At 39.4% G+C, this 16,916-nt stretch overlaps 3 protein-coding genes across 4 annotated transcripts; 2 read left to right on the top strand and 1 right to left on the bottom strand.

Moving 5' to 3' along the window:
* Positions 1–154: 154 nt before the first annotated feature.
* Positions 155–2,002, bottom strand: LOC137948658 (cocosin 1-like). Its single transcript, XM_068794775.1, has 4 exons — positions 1,612–2,002; positions 1,236–1,498; positions 680–1,108; positions 155–547 (listed from the first exon to the last, which is right to left on the bottom strand). The coding sequence occupies exons 1-4, from the start codon at positions 2,000–2,002 to the stop codon at positions 155–157; spliced, it is 1,476 nt and encodes a 491-aa protein (XP_068650876.1).
* Positions 2,003–8,716: 6,714 nt separating this feature from the next.
* LOC137960106 (mitochondrial import inner membrane translocase subunit TIM44-2-like) lies at positions 8,717–14,026 on the top strand. Of its 2 annotated transcripts, none has more exons than XM_068807596.1 (15): positions 8,717–8,812; positions 9,469–9,630; positions 9,798–9,904; positions 10,458–10,541; positions 10,670–10,745; positions 11,188–11,232; positions 11,330–11,770; positions 11,883–11,951; positions 12,036–12,100; positions 12,180–12,248; positions 12,329–12,401; positions 12,517–12,621; positions 13,386–13,457; positions 13,547–13,609; positions 13,702–14,026. In XM_068807596.1, exons 2-15 carry the CDS (start codon positions 9,556–9,558, stop codon positions 13,831–13,833), a joined length of 1,476 nt encoding a protein of 491 aa, XP_068663697.1. In that variant the 5' UTR covers positions 8,717–8,812; positions 9,469–9,555; the 3' UTR covers positions 13,834–14,026. The 2 variants fall into 2 exon arrangements, with proteins under 2 accessions (XP_068663697.1, XP_068663706.1); XM_068807605.1 differs by lacking the exon at positions 8,717–8,812 and adding an exon at positions 9,211–9,327.
* An 856-nt stretch (positions 14,027–14,882) lies between these two features.
* Positions 14,883–16,597, top strand: LOC137948647 (11S globulin seed storage protein 2-like). The gene is made up of 4 exons (XM_068794764.1): positions 14,883–15,192; positions 15,264–15,538; positions 15,678–16,094; positions 16,214–16,597. The coding sequence occupies exons 1-4, from the start codon at positions 14,883–14,885 to the stop codon at positions 16,595–16,597; spliced, it is 1,386 nt and encodes a 461-aa protein (XP_068650865.1).
* The last annotated feature ends 319 nt before the right edge of the window (positions 16,598–16,916 follow it).

The raw sequence follows: 16,916 nt of genomic DNA, 5'->3' as shown, positions 1-16,916 counted from the left end.
TAGGATAATATAGTAATAACGAGCTGAGTCCTGGTTTATTACAAAACAGCCTACAATCTAACAGTGCAAGGCTTTATTCTTCTCACAAACTCGACTAATAAGAGTATAAAAGCCGAATGAGGTCTCTAGGTTTGTTCGCCGCGGCGATATCATTTCAAGCAGAGGCGCTTCCCCTGGACTGAGAGGGCTCGAAGACGCCCAATTCATAGCGTCTGTTGTCCTTCAGCCGACGGACTTCCGCCCTCGATAGGCGGTAGGAGTTCATCAGGACGGATTCCGGGATTGCGTTGATCACCGAGCCTTTTCCCACGATCGGGCTCATCATGGCGTTGTCGCTGGTCTTGAATGAGATGTACTCGAAGCCTTGGTCTCCTGCCTGCGCCATCACCGCGAAGTTTTGTGGGATCGTGATCAGCTGATTCTGCCGAAGCTCTCCGTCGTACACGGGTCTTCCGTAGTTGCCGACGATCTGAATGCGGGCGTTGCCTCTGGTGCCGTACAACACGCTATGGGCGTTGGTGTTCCAGTGTGGTGCAAAGATGGCATTCTGGAGAACAACATTGATCGAACAGCGTAAATATTAGGCGATAGAACATAATGGGGCGTTGTCTGGTTGAGGAAAGAACTTTATAATCTAGGCGCACGATTCGATTTTATTTGATTGTGCCGGTTCCCTTACCCTCTGAAGAACTCCTTTCTCTGCGTTCAGTTGGAGGAAGTTGAGAATGGGGACTTTCTGGCTGTTGATACTGGTGATTCGGCCTCCTTTGGGAGAGTATACATCGGCGCGTCGAGGATCTGCAATGTTGTATCTGAGTCTTGTGTTGCAGAGAGTCTCTTCCAAGCCATTCGATCCTCTCTGCTGCTCTTCTTCTTCCTCCCGTGTGGCTGATGGTATGGCCAATCTCAGCCCACCCTCCACGAACACGATACTGCCTCTATTATCATTCTCACCCCGGATATTCCTCGCCGTCTCTATGTTCACACCCAGTACCTCTGCTAACAGTGACAAATCAAAGCCACTGAAAAGGTTCTTATTTTGCTTCTCCTCCTGCTGAGTTGCAGCCCAACTAGATTGCCGTCGCGGGTTTCCAGCAAGTTGGAATTTCTGCAATTCGAAACCAGACAAACAAGACAGAATTAAGAGAGTTAGAGGACACACGGGAATCAAAGATCGAGCTCATCCTTCGTTGGTAAGAAAATGTGATTACTACATAGATGATCAGATTGCTTACGCGGAGGTTCTCGTCAAGCTGGTTAACGTTGTTGCTAGTGTCAAACAGCTCGATTGCAATAACAGGAGTTTCACCATCGTTGTAGCACCAGTAAGCGACTCCTGCAGGCAGAGCTAAGATGTCTCCCTCTCGGAATTCTCGGATCTTCTGATGCTGGTCGCGATACCTCTCGCTCCCTCTTTCCTCAGTTTGTTGAGATTGACGTTGGACAGATTGGAAGGATTCAGGGCAGCCAGGAATTAATGCGCCCGTGTAACCCCTACCTGCAAGCAGCAGCAGCCCCCGGTTATGGACTTAATCCAAGCTAACATATATGGTCAAGGATGGAGCTGGGTGAAGAGATCCAAACACACAGAGAGAGGTAGAAATTGAAGACCTTGGAGGATGTAGACGAGTTTAGGGGCATTTGAGTACTCCGGCAAGAGAAGACCTCGAGAAGCCACTGTGGTGCGGCGGACGGCCACACCAGCACACTCGAGCTGCTCATCATTCTCGGCGAAGTACTCGATGAGACCAGCCTCCGCGTCGAATCGTTCAGTAGGCTCCAGGGCCCTCAGATTCTCCAAGCGGCATTGGCTCTGTACGCGGAACCTGCCCTGAGGAGGGCTCTGCGTCCACGGCAGCGGCTGATCCAACTGAGCCAGGGACACCCCACAGAGGAGGAGGACGGAAAGAGCAGCGAGAATTGCTCTGGCCATGGATATACGCAGGCAAGGTGATCTGTGAAGAATGTTACACAGTCTGTGAGATAAGCAGTCTCGGTCCATCGGGTATTTATAGGGTGCAGAGACAGATCTAGGCATGACATAAGGTGGTGTTAGGTGAGGGATGATCAAGACATTCTTCGCTCTGCATGGCTTCCTGCTCTGTATAGCCAGCACTTGGTGATGCCAGTAATGATGTTGCCGGCGGTTTCATGGCCAGATTTTGAAGAAAGAAGACAAACGAGGTGCCGCGTAAAAACCAGTTTTTGTCCTGTGGGCCGTTTAACGGGTCGGACATGGGTGGATCCGACATTGAGACGGATTTAAGATCCGATCAATACAAAGTTCCTAATGCGATCTGAATGTTGAGCGGATTTTCAAGTATTTGATTATGACGTTGTTATTTTTGGTAATTTTCAAATATGACTTTGTATTTTTAAATATGACCAAATAGATAATATAATTATAAATACAACCTTGTCATTCGAACCTCGTGAGCAAGTTTAAAGTAAGATCATTATTAAAATTAATTGAATAATCAGAATATTTGAATTATATTTTTAATTTTTAATTTATTTTTAATACTTCAAAATAAATTTCAAAAATTGCTGCTCAACCTCTCCTTCGCACATAGGGAAAAAAGAGAGAGGGAAGGTCATCTTCCCCACCCTATGAAGAGCAAGAGAGGAGAAGACCACCCCTCCCCTCTTTTTCTTTTTTTGTGGACAAAGAGGGTTGCTCCCTCCCCTTCCCTCCATGGAAGGATGATCCTCCTCTTCCTATCCTCTCTCGTTAGAAAGAAAGAAGAGGAGTGAGGGAGACTCCTCCTCCTCCTCTATGTTTCTCGCTTTCTAGTGTTTTTTTTTTTTTATTTTAAAAAATAAAAGTATCCTAAGTTTCAAAATTTTACTAAATTTTTTTGTCTTATTTTGAACTTGACCATTTATGAAATTACAACATTAATAGATCGTATTTAAAAATATAACATCGGGCCTCTGAACACCTAACAGGTAATGGTAAAATTTTAAGTTTTATCTCTCCTTGTTTGACTGACAAGTTTGTTTCTATAGCCGATGGGTCCCAAACCACAGTATATGGGATGAGATCCACCTTTACTACATCGACGTTTCCCTTAGAAGATGTTTTATTTATTCCACAATTTCCATTGAATCTTTTGTGTGTCAGACAATTAACCAAAAAGATTAACTGATCCATTACCTTCTTCCCTACTTCTTGTGTTTTTCAGAACCTACTCACGAAACAGGTGATCGGTGGAGGCCATGAACAAGGGGAGTTCTACTATCTCGATCGACTAGCAGTCACTGCCACATCTAGCTCACAACACAAGGCACTTCAATGGTATAATAGACTCAGCCATTCGTCTCTACAACCCCTTCAAATTTTGTGTCCTTCGCTACTATTGGAAAATATGAATATGTTGGAGTATCATTGATGTAATTACTTTATGTTTTTGTCTCTTCTTCACTTTTATTGGGGTGAAGGGTATAATTATAATATTAGTACTTTTAACATCTATAAATATAGTTTCAAGAGGAGGGCTTTGACTAGGTTTGTAACCCTATTCTTTCACCTCTTTTCTCCCCAACATATGCACCCTTCTCTCTTTTGCTTCATTCTCTTCTTACCCAAGATGTAATCTATGGAGTCCAACACGGTATCAGAGCAATGATTGATTTTTAGGATTCATCACTATGATTTTTTAAAATTCTAAACTTGCTATTGCTCGATGGATGATCAAATTATCGATGATTATGTTTCTGGTTTAAGGCGAGAACCCATGTTAGTATAATAAGGTAGGGACTTGATTATCATGTCTCTAAGTTGCATATCTTCGTCAGTTTGATCCAACATTAATTACATGCTACTAAGAAGAAGAACAACAACTAGATTGTTCTTGTGATGATCTAGATGTGGGCTTTGAAAAACCTTGATTTGTCAAACAAGAACAATAGACCCATGCGATCTTCTCAAGTTGTGAATCCCCCTTCTGATAAGTAATTTGAAGTTGGTCTTTATGAACACATGCCTGGCTATACTCCGAGACTTATCTCCCTTTGGTTTCTATTAAAACATGAAAGATCTAGTTATGCTCTTCCTATGGGTTTGAATTTCTTTCTTACGTTATGGAGCTGCTGAATTCGGATTCAGAGAATTTGATTGCACAACTCCTTCCTTCTCATAAGTGATCACTGCATATCAGCATCATATTGTTTTATTTGGATTAGACTTTGTTTGGTATCACTCTCTTTGCCCTGTAACTTGCTCTATTTGGTGGACATGTTCTGCTTCATGCAATCTAGTATTGCTCTCTGCTCTTATCCAACCTTGTATTGCTACCATTGTTGTCATCTACTAGCTATCGGAACTCATATCTTGTTGTCATCTACTGGCCGTCGAAAGTTGTGTTTCTGTCATCTTGCTCCTTGCTGGCATAATGCCCAAAATCTTTGCTGCTTTTTTAATGCGTATCTGTTGAAGATAGAAATTTACGTGATCTCTGGAATGGAATGAAGCTATTGGAAGTTTTTTCTATCTACGAGAAGTTTTCATATCCAGCTCTTGCTGGTTGTTCATGATTCCATCATTCTAGCAATTGCGACAGAATCCCATTACTCTTTGGTTACAACAAGATTACACTGATTTACAAAATACCGGATTTGCTTTGTTGTTCTAGTTCCAACAATGTCTCTACGGGTTAACCAGCTGGAGGATTAATTTCATCTTATATCATTCCTTATATCAGAAGATTTGGATTGTTGTTTTGGTATCTCAAAATTTTTTCCAACGGTAAAAACAACTTCGTCTTTGCTGGCTTTTGGTTTATTTTTGGAACCAGTATTAATCACTGATTGGCAATAGATTGTTGTGTTCGCTTTCTTTGTATAGATGTAACTGAATTTCAGTGGATTTTAGGTGTTGAGATCGCTTTCTGTTTTATAGCTCGTGGTTGGGTTCCAGTGGTATCTTTTTAAGCAACAGATTCGTTTTTCCCTTTGTTGTACGGATGTCGCTTACCTTACCGGTAACTTCAACAACTACCACACCAACAAGTCATATTTGCTAGATGATTCATTTATGGAAAGTTGCCTCTGAGCTAGCACATATTGTTGATCCGTATGTACTGGTGTAGATTGCTCGAAAGTTTTCTATCTTGAGCTGTGATTTTTCCCTATCGCAATTGATTCATATTTATTTCTTGCAATTCGTATCTGACCTATTTGAACTTCTTCATCCATCAATTGCTGCAACGGGCTGTGATGATTGTGGCGCATTGTGAAAGGGTCCTTTCACGTGTTTTGAAAACAAGATGACAACAGCAAGTCAGAGTCTTCCTCACTTTGCCAGGTTAACTCAGACCTGAGGATCACTACAGCGTGCTCGATTTAACTTAGACTCACGAGTCTGAGCTCATTATTCCAAGTCTCAATTTTTGATAGAGTCAAATTGGTCTCTTGACTTAGCTTCACTCAGAATCTTGACTCAGTCCCTTGACTTGATCTATTGACTCAGCGGGACTCATTTTTTTCTTGGATTAACTTAACATCCTAACTTGGTTGGACTCACTCACTGTCAAAGCTACAATCTGCTATATGCAACCGGCTTGACTTCGACTTGATTATTACCTTTGATTATTGTTACCTTATTACTTGGTGCACAACTTCCTTATTCAAGGATGAACTCGTTGCAAATTATTTCATGTGTCCTTATTACTCTTAAGGACTTTCATTATTTACCGGTTATCCTCTGCTATATAAATGCATATTTGCTACGTACTACAACTACTATTGTGTCTCTTTGATTGAGACATTATTATTGAAGATGAACTCCTCGGTTGCTTGCCTTGGCATTAGTTGATATGATGAAGAATTTGAATTACTTAGGAAAATAAAGCATATGATAACCCCAACTTCTTCATCTTATCTTCTTTATCATTACTCATTACCCTCTTATTATTTGGTAGCCTTTCTCCTACTGTCTTTTATTCGACTCTCATTTACCTCCTTTGACCAACCTTTTTTGTGCGTTGCTTTGGTTGGTCCTTTTATATATATAAGTGTTTTTAAGGCCATTGAGATTTTTGCTTTTTATCATTGTCATGTAAATGACAGACATTACCCACTTTAGTGATTATTATTACTATATTTGTTCAAAATCATTTGATGTTGGTTTCGACTTATGTTTTATCACCCATTTCTACCTTTTGAGACTTTGTGTTCGGTTTTTGTACTTATCTTTGGGACACAATGATGGAGGATATTTTTACTACATCTATGTTATTTATTTCAAGTTGGGATCACTGCCATTACCTTCCAGTTTGAGGGGGAGTGTTGGAAAATATAAAAATGTTAGAGTGTAATTGATGCAATTATTTTATGTTTTTTGTCTCTTCTTAACTCTTATTAGGGTGAAGGGTATAATTATAATATTGGTACTTTAAGGAGAAGAGTTTGGACTAGGTCCATAACCCTATTCTTTCTCCTTTTTTTTCCCCAACGTGTGCACTATTCTCTCGTCTTCTTCCTTCTCTTCTTTACCCAAGGCGTGATCTATAGAGGCTTGAAAAATCAACAACTACATTTTATTTCCAGTTTAAATTGTGAAGTTTTTTAGATGAGCAAATACCAGTGGAGTACTTATTCCCTTTGTGGAGAACTTAAAGGTGTGGAGACCATTAAATTGTTCAAATATTTCTCAGTCCAAGTATTTCATTACTTTTGTTGATGATTTCTTGAAGTATGGTTATTTTTGGTTAAGGATAAATCAAATGTCTTACCTATATTTAAATACTTTTGTGTCGTGGTTTCTACTCAATTCCATACCACCATAAAGGTCCTTCAATCAGATAATGCCAAGGAATACAAGTCAAGCGATTTTGATTCTTTTTGTACTGTTAAATGAATTATTCATCCCCAACAGAATGGTGTGGTTGAAAGTAAGAATTGCACCTCCTTTATCAGAGGTGATGGATAGTAGATGATGATTGGTGGTTTCCAGGGATGCAGTGTACTAACTTCTCTTTGATGTTCTTTACAGGGTACAGGTGAAGCAACTGCAGAACCCATACACTATTTTTGAAAGAATTATTGGTCTTGTGATCCGACCTGCTGAACATGAGCTCATCCACTGCGACTTTAATGAATTTAATATTATGGTATGTATTTCTTATTTCCCAATTTTTTATACAAAAAATTTAATGGTGGTTTTAGAGTTCTATTTGTACATTAACTTGGTGTAAATACTGCCAATAACATACTTTTAAAATTGCATAATATGTTAGATGTAGTTGATTCATGAATTCAAGAAAAATCAAAAGGTGGACTACTTTTGAAAAATTATTTATTTTGATATTTTGAGTAAAATTTTTAGTTTATTTATTAATTTTTTGTTTGATGATTTTATACAGAGTGTATAAACAATTTTATGTAGGGTTTATGTACAGAGGTCATGCCCAATGTTATGTAGAGGTCATGTCTAATTTTATATAGAGGTCAAGTCCAATTGTATGTAGAAGTCATGCCCAATTTTAAGTAAAATTTATGCATAATTTTTTATAAAGTTTATTTGACAGGTATTTTATGCAAAGTTTTAAATGTAGATTGAGCTCGAACTCGGTTAAATTTATTGGGCTTGAGTTTGATTACAATTTTAGGCTCGAGGCTAGGTTCGACTCTAGCTCAAGTTCAAGATATTGATATCAACCCCAACTCGAACATAGGAAGGTTCGAGCTAGACTCGACTTTGCCACCCCTAATTGATAGTCTCCAAAACTTACATGATATTTTTACAAAATATGTTAAATACCAAACATGAAGACAACTTACTCATGGCAAGATTCAAATGCCTCATTCTAGGGTAGAAGCTAGCTCAACTTTACTTGACTGATGTATCCTCTATTCAAGAAAAAACAAAGGGAGGCCTTAACAACCGCTATTTGTCTAACAAACACCAAACCTTACTGTGAGGTTGCCAAAACCCAACTCCTTACCTCACCTTACTCAAAATTCCAGTTTCTTCTTCCATCTTTAAATACTTACTAACTTCTCTTCAGCAATGAAAAAGATCCCCCTCAAGGTGGAACACTTAGAAAGAGGCAATTAGTTGATTAACAGTTAAAAATTGTTAATAAAATAATAAATATTGTATTTAAAAATTTAAGTGAATATTGAATTTTAATATTTACATTATATATTGGAATTATACTTAGAAATTTAGGTCATACTCAAAACATTTCTTAATTAATAATAAACATTTATAAATATTTATTGATTCTAAATTCTATAATATTTATTAATAATATATACCATTAAATATTTACTATTGAGTATTGATGTAGTAAAGTAACTTAAGTATAATATTAATTTGGTATAAAGTAACTTGATGTAGTCTGAATTTTTATTGATATTTGATACTAATAAGTGAAATTGAATATATTAATTTTATGTGAAGTGTAACAATTTAATATAATGTAATATTAATATAAAATGATTAATATATAGTGATTATAAATAAAATCAAAGTGATATTTTAATAACCTCGAGTATGCATGATTTGATTGGGGCTACAGTTATAGAACCCAATACAAGGGCATAACTTGTAGCCCACATACCCGGTCTATATCAGCGGTTCATGCAGCACCGGTTAAAACTTGAATAATTTCATTTCATTTTGACGTATGGTCTCTAAATTCACCAAACCCTAGCCAGCACAAATATCTAGGGTCGTATGAGAATTACGAAGCTTCTGAGAGGAGTTCGCTTCTCTAAACCCTCGCGAAAAAAACCTTTCTCTGCGTCGACAACTCCAGCTCTCCCTGTTCCTGCTCGTTCTCCGGCTTCCGACTTGTCTCTCAAGGTACGCTTCTTAGTCTCTGAGCTTCTCTATCTTTTACCTGTCCTCTCTCTGTCCCCTCTCTCACAGCATCTTTTTCTCTCGACCATTCTCTCTCTCTCTCTCTGTTACAACTTCTCTCTCACAGCTTCTTTCTCTCTCGACCCCTCTCTCTCTCTCTCTCTCTCTCTCTCTCGCTCTCTCGCTCTCTCTTATACACAGCTTCTCTGTCTGGGCCCCTCTCTTTATGTCAGCCCCTATCTCTTTCTCAATGCTCTCTTTCAGCCCCTTTCTCTCGACCTCCCTCCATTCTTCCATCCCTCTATCCCTTTATCCCTTCATTCCTACCTCTGGTTTTATTTATTTCTCATTTGCTTAGATTTTTGTATTTCTTTCTCAGCCTCTCGCCTCTAATCCTCGTTTCTAACTGTCTTTCGATAATTTAGTTACAGACATTTTGAGTTTTTTAGTTTTTGGGTTCGGAACTATCCGAATGCAGATATTATCCAACTGTGTCGAAATCGGATATCGGAATTTCGGTTAGTGTATTTTTTTATTTTCCGGATTTCTGATATGGATTGAGCTCTTGTCCGCGTTTGACCCGTTTACACCCTACGGGGTACATCTATATCTTGGAAGCCTCAACGCCCTAACCCTTTTGCAACTTTTTCCCCTTTCAGGATCAGATGTTTTCTTCACATTAGCGGTGGCAAAGGTTCAAAACGTTTCGGCAAACAATATAATCTGAATTAAAGACAGAACCTCTGATGGGTAGTAGAAAGTTGGTTCGAGATTTTTTTCTCTCGAAGCAAATCCCTTTGCTTCGTCTTCCTTCTCAACAGGTAGGATTTGAAATTCATGTTCCATGATTGTAGTTCTTTTATCTGTTTTCTAGTGAACAATATGGGATTTTTTAATGTCTATGAATGCTTTTCATTTAAATATATACGTTGAAAACCGTTAACGAGGATTAGAAGATCCTCATGCTTGCGGGTGATTTTTATTATAGGCCGTGGATATGACGAGGCATGTAGTTGGACCGAACGGGTTTGCAGTTTCTCGCCGCTTCAGCGTTTTTAGTGACTTCTCTCGGAAACTGAAAGGAGAAGTTAGAAGGTACAATATATATGTAATTCATGGTGGTAGTAGAAGGAAAGCATATTTGACAACTTGTGTGTTATTTGTATTGGCAAGCGTTAACTAGTGAAAAAGCGTGTTTTTGTGTCATCATCTGGAAGCATTGATTTATTGTTTATCTCGTTGATTTGAGTGCTCGTTAAGTTGGTTATCATTAGGCTCTTTATTTTATTTTATTTTTTCCTTTCTTATTGGGATATGGTTGATTTTTGTGCACTATTCTTTTTTCTTTCTGCTTCTTCTTCTTCTTCTTCTTTTGGTGACTGGAGAAGTCTATTGTCAGCTTTTCCTCTGAAGAGTTTTCTCATTGTGTCTACCTGCATGATATATTGCCCTAGCATTCTAGTTCAAAATTACTCATAGCTCCTCTCTTTCTTTACCTTGTTGCATCGGCAAGTATCTATCCATATAGATTTTATATGTTCAATAAGCAATGTCTTTATGTTTAACTTTGTAACATGTAATTTGAATCTTTTTATAAATATATCTATATTCAAACGCAGATTATTTGATTTTTGGTTCTTGGCTGTAGTAATCAGGAGTTCCAACAGTCTATGAAGGAGTTAAAGGAGAAGACTGAAGAACTAAAAAGTGCGAAAGAAGATATCAAAAATAGGTACAAATGGATGTAATCCACTTTATGGTTGTCTTTTTTTCTTTCCTAGGAGTAGGTTGAGACATACTGCTGTATGTCAAGGCAGGAGGCCCTGATTATGGAGAGATAGTGAACTGGCGAATATGCAGAACGAAGCAGACAACTGAGCAGCTGTACAAGCATGTTGATGGTGTTTGGACTGAAGCTGAGGCTACGGCAAGGAAAGTAAGACTCATGTCTGGATTTTCTTCTAATCTTGTCATTTAGGACTGATATTTTCATCTGGTAGTCACATGGTACTACTGTGGTTTGGTCTTGTGGGGTTGGGGTAAATGACATCCGGGCTATAATAAGGATCCATTGGTTGAGTTGGCTTTTCCACCTGTGTCTTGTTTTTAGTTGCAATCCATGCATACGGATTGAAAGTTTCTATGTGGATATATGTGGTCCGAAAATTTCACTGGCTGTACTAGTATAGCCATCTTAATTTTGCTGTTAGTAGTGAAAACATGTGTTTCTTCAAATCCTAAATTGCTTGAGGTGTTTGTTGGGTTAGAGTGATGTGGCTACCAAATATGCATATGGGTTTTTGAATGAGCTGGTATTGTGTGCAAAAATTTTGTTTCCACTTATTGGTATGCTTAAGTATCTTCATTTTGTGCCACAGGTTTCTGCTAATGTGAAAGAGAAATTATCAGTCAGTGCTGCAGAGGTGAGCATAAATATTTTTGTTTAATGTTCATGACTACCAGTTCTCTTGAACATTTTTCTTCTCTTCTTTGCTCTAAACTTTCTTGACCATAACTTAGGTGAAAGAGACCTTTGGATTTGGCAAGCAAGATAACTCTGATTCCCCCCGTATGACTTCTTCTGATCCGGAAGCAAGAGAAGGAATCCATTCCACAACTGAACCAGGAAATTTTCCGAATTCAGAATCTTCCAGCAGCAATAAGGATTCAACAGGAACTTCTGAAACACTATATGACAGATTTAAGTCAAAATTCCCCTCTGTTCCTCCAAGTATTTCATCAGCTTTTCAAAAAATGAAGGATGTTAAAGTTGTTGAGTTGGCAAAGATGGGTTATGATATAGTGAAAGATGAGCTGAGCGGTAAACCAAATAAGAGAAGACGATATGCTGGTCCTTCTCCCTCTACATCCAATGAAGGCATGAGCACAAAAACTGATATGGTGGTGGTACCAAAAAAGGAGTCACCCTGGAGAAAGAAATGGGAAGCACTCAAAGAGAAGGTAAGGGCATACCTATCCTGTTTCACTATTGTTGATTTTCACAGAAGGACACTGGATTTTGTACTTCATTTCTGCTTTACTTCACACTCTGTATTTACCTCTTTCTTCACAGATGCAAGGTTATCCTGTTTATAAGCGTGTAAGTGGCTTAGGGGAACCGGTTGTGACAAAAGGCCAGGAGGTAAATTTTTTTCTTTTGTCTATTTAAACTGAGAATAAGTGTTGTATTTGCTAATTATTGCTAATCTTATTTTTTGGTTGACAGATAGCTGAGGACATGCGAGAGAGATGGGAGACGAGTGATAATCCAGTAGTTCACAAAATTCAAGAGTACGGTTTCTTCTTCATCTTCTTATTATTGCTTGACTTGTTACACTATATACTAATGTTGTATGTTTTCTTTTGGCAGCTTGAATGAAACTGTTTTTGGAGAAACAGCAGCTGCATTATCTTTTAAGGAAATACGTCGCCGAGACCCGTGAGCTTATCAGAAGATGTTTTTTATTCGTCATATTTGAAGTTAGTGGCCTTTTCTAATTCAATGGAGCTTTGATGTAGGTCTTTTTCCTTACCAGAGTTTGTTGCTGAGGTGCAGGAAATGGTTAGGCCTACACTTACTGCTTATTTGAAGGTGAATTTCAACTTTTAAAGATGAAATTGTAGTAGTTCTCCATTCTTTCCATTGGAAAATTTGATTTCATTGGGATCCCTTCTAGACATGTCAGAGAATTTTTAAATGCTTGCAGGGTGACATTGAGGCACTGAAAAAGCACTGTAGCCGTGAAGTGATTGAGAGATGCACAGCAGAGCACAGGGCCTACGAAAGCAACAATATCTTCTTTGATAACAAGGTATTCTTTATTAGGAAATGGGTGTCTAGAATGATATTTTGCTGAAAAATAGAAGTAGTAAGATAATATTTTCTTGTTTTATTTCTATAATGAGCTGAGTTATCTTCGCTTCTTTCTTTCTTACCTTTGTTGAATGAAAAAGTTAGTTAGCCTTGAAAGGGAAGAATCCTATTCTCTATACCCAAGCAATGAAGTCCAAAAGTTTGCCATTTACTTCAATCTGTAGCTAGAAACAGTGGAAGACCCCCATGACCTCCCTCATTAAGAGGAAATGATTCTGGTGTTTGTTTACTCTTTGATGAGGGTAATTTAGCATGGGAAGCTTTTTGTAAATGGCATGCTTGTCGAAGCAGTCATATGATTAGTGCATGCGGATGAAGGTTTTTGGATTTTGTTTTTAATTATGACCGTTTTTATGTATATTGTTAAGGAATAGTCCCACATGGATCATGTGGATAATTTGGGTGGAATGCCCACATACTGAGTGGTTGTTTTGATATCATGTTAAATTGGGTTGAAGACCCTATCCCAAAATGACTAGCCACTTAGGAAAACTCTTCTGTTAACTAATAAACTCAAGATTTTTTATTTTACTAATCCATATAGGATTATTACTTAACATATATGTTGTTGCTTCATTAAATAGTTATTCAGTTTTCATGAGTTTGTGTAATAATTTGATTTTGAGCTGAAACTACAATTTCAGAGTTGTTTCTTGTGAGAAATTTCTGTTTCTAATCTCTTGACAAATTTTTGTGATGTAGATTTTACATATATCAGACGTTGAAGTAAGAGAAACCAAACTAATGGGAGACAGTCCGATCATAATTGTAGTTGTAAGCATTTTATTTCTGCATGTCTTAATCACATTATAGACAACTCTGGGAGCTTATCTTGACATATCCCATCTTTAAAATTGCTGCAGTTCCAAACACAACAAATCTACTGTGTGCGCGACAGGGAGGGTTTAGTGAGGGAGGGTGGACAGGTACAAACCAAAATCTCGTCTCCATTTACACGCTAGTTTTAAGCAATTTTACTCCTTTCAGCAGCTGAGAAAGTGTTGGCACTTTTACTCAGGATACAATACACACTGTATATTATGCATGGGCTATGCAGCAAATTGATCCGGAAGAGCTCGGTGAGGGAGCATACTACCCGGTCTGGAGGCTTAGGGAAATGCAGCAACTCGGAGTCAGGGCCCTCATTTAGTTGAGCGCTACGAGTATTGGAGAAAGCAATTATAATCTTTCGAGTACCGGACAATCTATTTCCAATTTTCTTTGAGGGAATAAACTGGCAAAATGTTAGAGATAATTTGAGGAATTCGTGTGTAATTTCTTTTCGATGACTTGTATTGGCAGAGCAGTTTTACTGAAACAATAGAGTACACTTGGTGCATTAATAGGCCCTATATAACCTTCACTTTTACTCTGGATGAGATTCTTTGACCTCTTTCTGGGTTCATTGGGAATAAGCTATTGATCTAGGTTCACTACTCATATTCCAGGTTTTGATGATAACAAAACCCAAATTAATAAGTTAACGATTTATAACACAACATTTGAGATACATTTCCTTCAAATGAGTCAAGGAAAGAACCAACAAATCTGACTTAAAACCTTTAAGCCAAGATGAAGAATCAAGTTATATGAAGAAGCTCCTTAGAGAAGAAAGAAGAGTTAAAAGACAAGTGTCCAATAGAAAGTTTTGTAAAGTGGATAGGCATCAAGATCAAGGTTTTAAACTGTAGGGTAATGAGTGTTTTGAAGCATAGGATATGCAAATTCTTTCCAAAAACCAACGTTTTAAGTTCATTCAAATGTTTTGGAATCCTTTGTTCATCAAGTTTTGGCCATAGTAAATGCTTAAATATGTACACTCTGAATAACATGATCGATAACACATAAACGTTAACTATAAAGGATGATCGCTCATACTATTGGCCCATGTGGCTTCTCAAGGAGGGGGTTATATATGATAATTTGTGAAACGTGTCTCGAAACTGAAAGAGGGGTGAGCTCGTCAGTGATCATGTGTACAGATCAAGGACTGCAACGAGCAGGTGGCAAACCTTTGGTGAAGTCAGGACAAAGCCATGCACGTAAAAACGAAAAGGAGCAGCGACACATGCTAGCGCTCTTAAACCTTTCCCCCTCTATAAAAGCCACCAGAAATTGCCTTGGTATTTCATCAGCCAGCAGCAGCAAGTTTCGTACTCTCTCCACTCCTTCCCGTTTCGAGTCCAGCGGTTTTTTTCAATGGCGACATCTGTATTTCTGCTGCTCACGGTTGCCGTCTGTCTTTTCATTCTCTCCGCCCACGCTTTCGACGAGACGGGCCAGTCCAAGCGCCGCCCAGGCGACCCACAACAATGCCGCATCGAACGCCTATCGGCGAGCCGGCCCTCTCGAAGGATCCAGTCTGAAGGTGGTGTGACCGAGCTGTGGGATGAGAATGAGGCTCAGTTTCAATGCGCCGGCGTCGCCGCAATGAAGAACACCATCCAGCCCTACTCCCTTTCCTTGCCCAATTTTTCTCCATCCCCTCGGCTGGTTTACATTCAGCGAGGTCTCTCTCTCTCTCTCTCTCTCTCTCTCTCGCTCTCTCGCTCGCTCTCTCTCTAATGGTATTGTTTGCAGGTAGAGGATTGCTGGGCATATCCTATCCAGGGTGCCAAGAGTCCTATCACTCCGGTGGACGACAGCCCAAGGGCACCAAAGGCGAGGAGCAGCAACAGACCGGGCAGAGCCTGCAAGACCAACACCAAAAGGTGCACCGAATCGTACAGGGTCAGATCGTTGCCCTACCCGCCGGCGTCGCCCACTGGTGCTACAACGATGGGAATGAAGATCTGGTAGCAGTGTCCGTCACCGATGTCAACAACGCTGCCAACCAGCTCGACCAGAGGCCAAGGGTAACCAACTCCAGTACTCTTTTTAAATTTTATGCATGCATCAAATTCTTTGATTAGGGTGCTAAAAGCTTCTTCTTCTTCTTCAATGAATCAACTGTATTTACTATGTGGTCAAATAATATTAATATTTTTTATGCAGTCCTTCTATTTGGCTGGTGGAAAATCCAAAGAATCGGGGACGGAAGAGTTCAATGCTGAGAACATCATTCGAGCATTCGACGCCAACTTGTTCGCCAATGCGCTCGGTGTCTCGGTGGAGACGGCGAGGAAAATGCAGAAGCAAGATGAAAGGGGTTTCATTGTTAAAGCGAAGCAAGAAGAGATGAGAATGATCAGGCCTGGAGAAGAGGAAGAATACGAAGAGAGGTATCCGGGAAAGAGGGATAATGGACTGGAAGAGGCTTACTGCAATATGAAGATCAACCAAAACATCGATAACCCTAGAGAAGCCGATGTCTACTCAAGGCAGGCCGGTCGAATCAACTCCGTCAACATGCACAAGCTCCCAATTCTTTCTTACTTGGAAATGAGCGCTGAGAAAGGATACCTATATGGGGTATTATTTTATTTCTTTCTTCATCCACCTGAGAGTTTTTTAAAGCCGATTGATTTAACCTGCAACAAAATATATAGTTGTTCTTCGCTACCGGATTAAAATTTGCCGATCCGTTGCAGAACGCCTTGTACGTGCCTCACTGGTCGATGAATGCCCACTCGATAGTGTACGTGACAAGAGGCGGCGGGCGGGTTCAAGTGGTGGGCAGCAACGGTAACACGGTGTTGGACGAGGAGGTGAAGGAAGGCCAAATCGTGGTGGTGCCACAGTACTATGCCGCGATGACAAAAGCATTAGAGACTGGATTTGAATGGATCTCCTTCAAGACCTCCGCCTTGCCGATGAAGAGCCCTCTCGTCGGTGCTCGGTCTGCTCTCAAGGGAATGCCTATTCAGGTTCTCACCAATTCGTACCAGATCTCTAACAGACAGGCTCAGGACGTCAAGTTCAACAGAGAGAGGCACTCCTACCTCGTTCCCGGGACTTCAAAGTCCACCTCCTGAACGGAATCGAAGTTTTGTTACAGCAACGACTTTTTATGTATGTACAAGCAGCATGTAGCGGCTAGATAGGTTTAGTTGCCTCTTCCGCTCATGTTCTACAAATAAATACGTATAAATAAGAGAATGTACGAGTGAGGTATTTGATGAGGTATCAGATAAACAATAATGAATTCACTTATTGCTCCAATCAGAATTTCTTAGCTTACAAACCGCAGCTCTACCCACTTACCCATACTCATCATTTATTTTAGGATTTTTTTACCAAAATAACCATTTGAAAAAACATATTTTGAAAAACAACAATGTTATCAACTTATTT

The sequence above is a fragment of the Aristolochia californica genome, unplaced genomic scaffold (genome assembly GCF_029961685.1).
Source record: "Aristolochia californica isolate CCGP_79_NKW_82.1479 unplaced genomic scaffold, dmAriCali1.0.hap1 SCAF_1, whole genome shotgun sequence".
NCBI lineage: Eukaryota > Viridiplantae > Streptophyta > Magnoliopsida > Piperales > Aristolochiaceae > Aristolochia > Aristolochia californica.
This window is presented reverse-complemented; position numbering and strand designations above follow the sequence as displayed.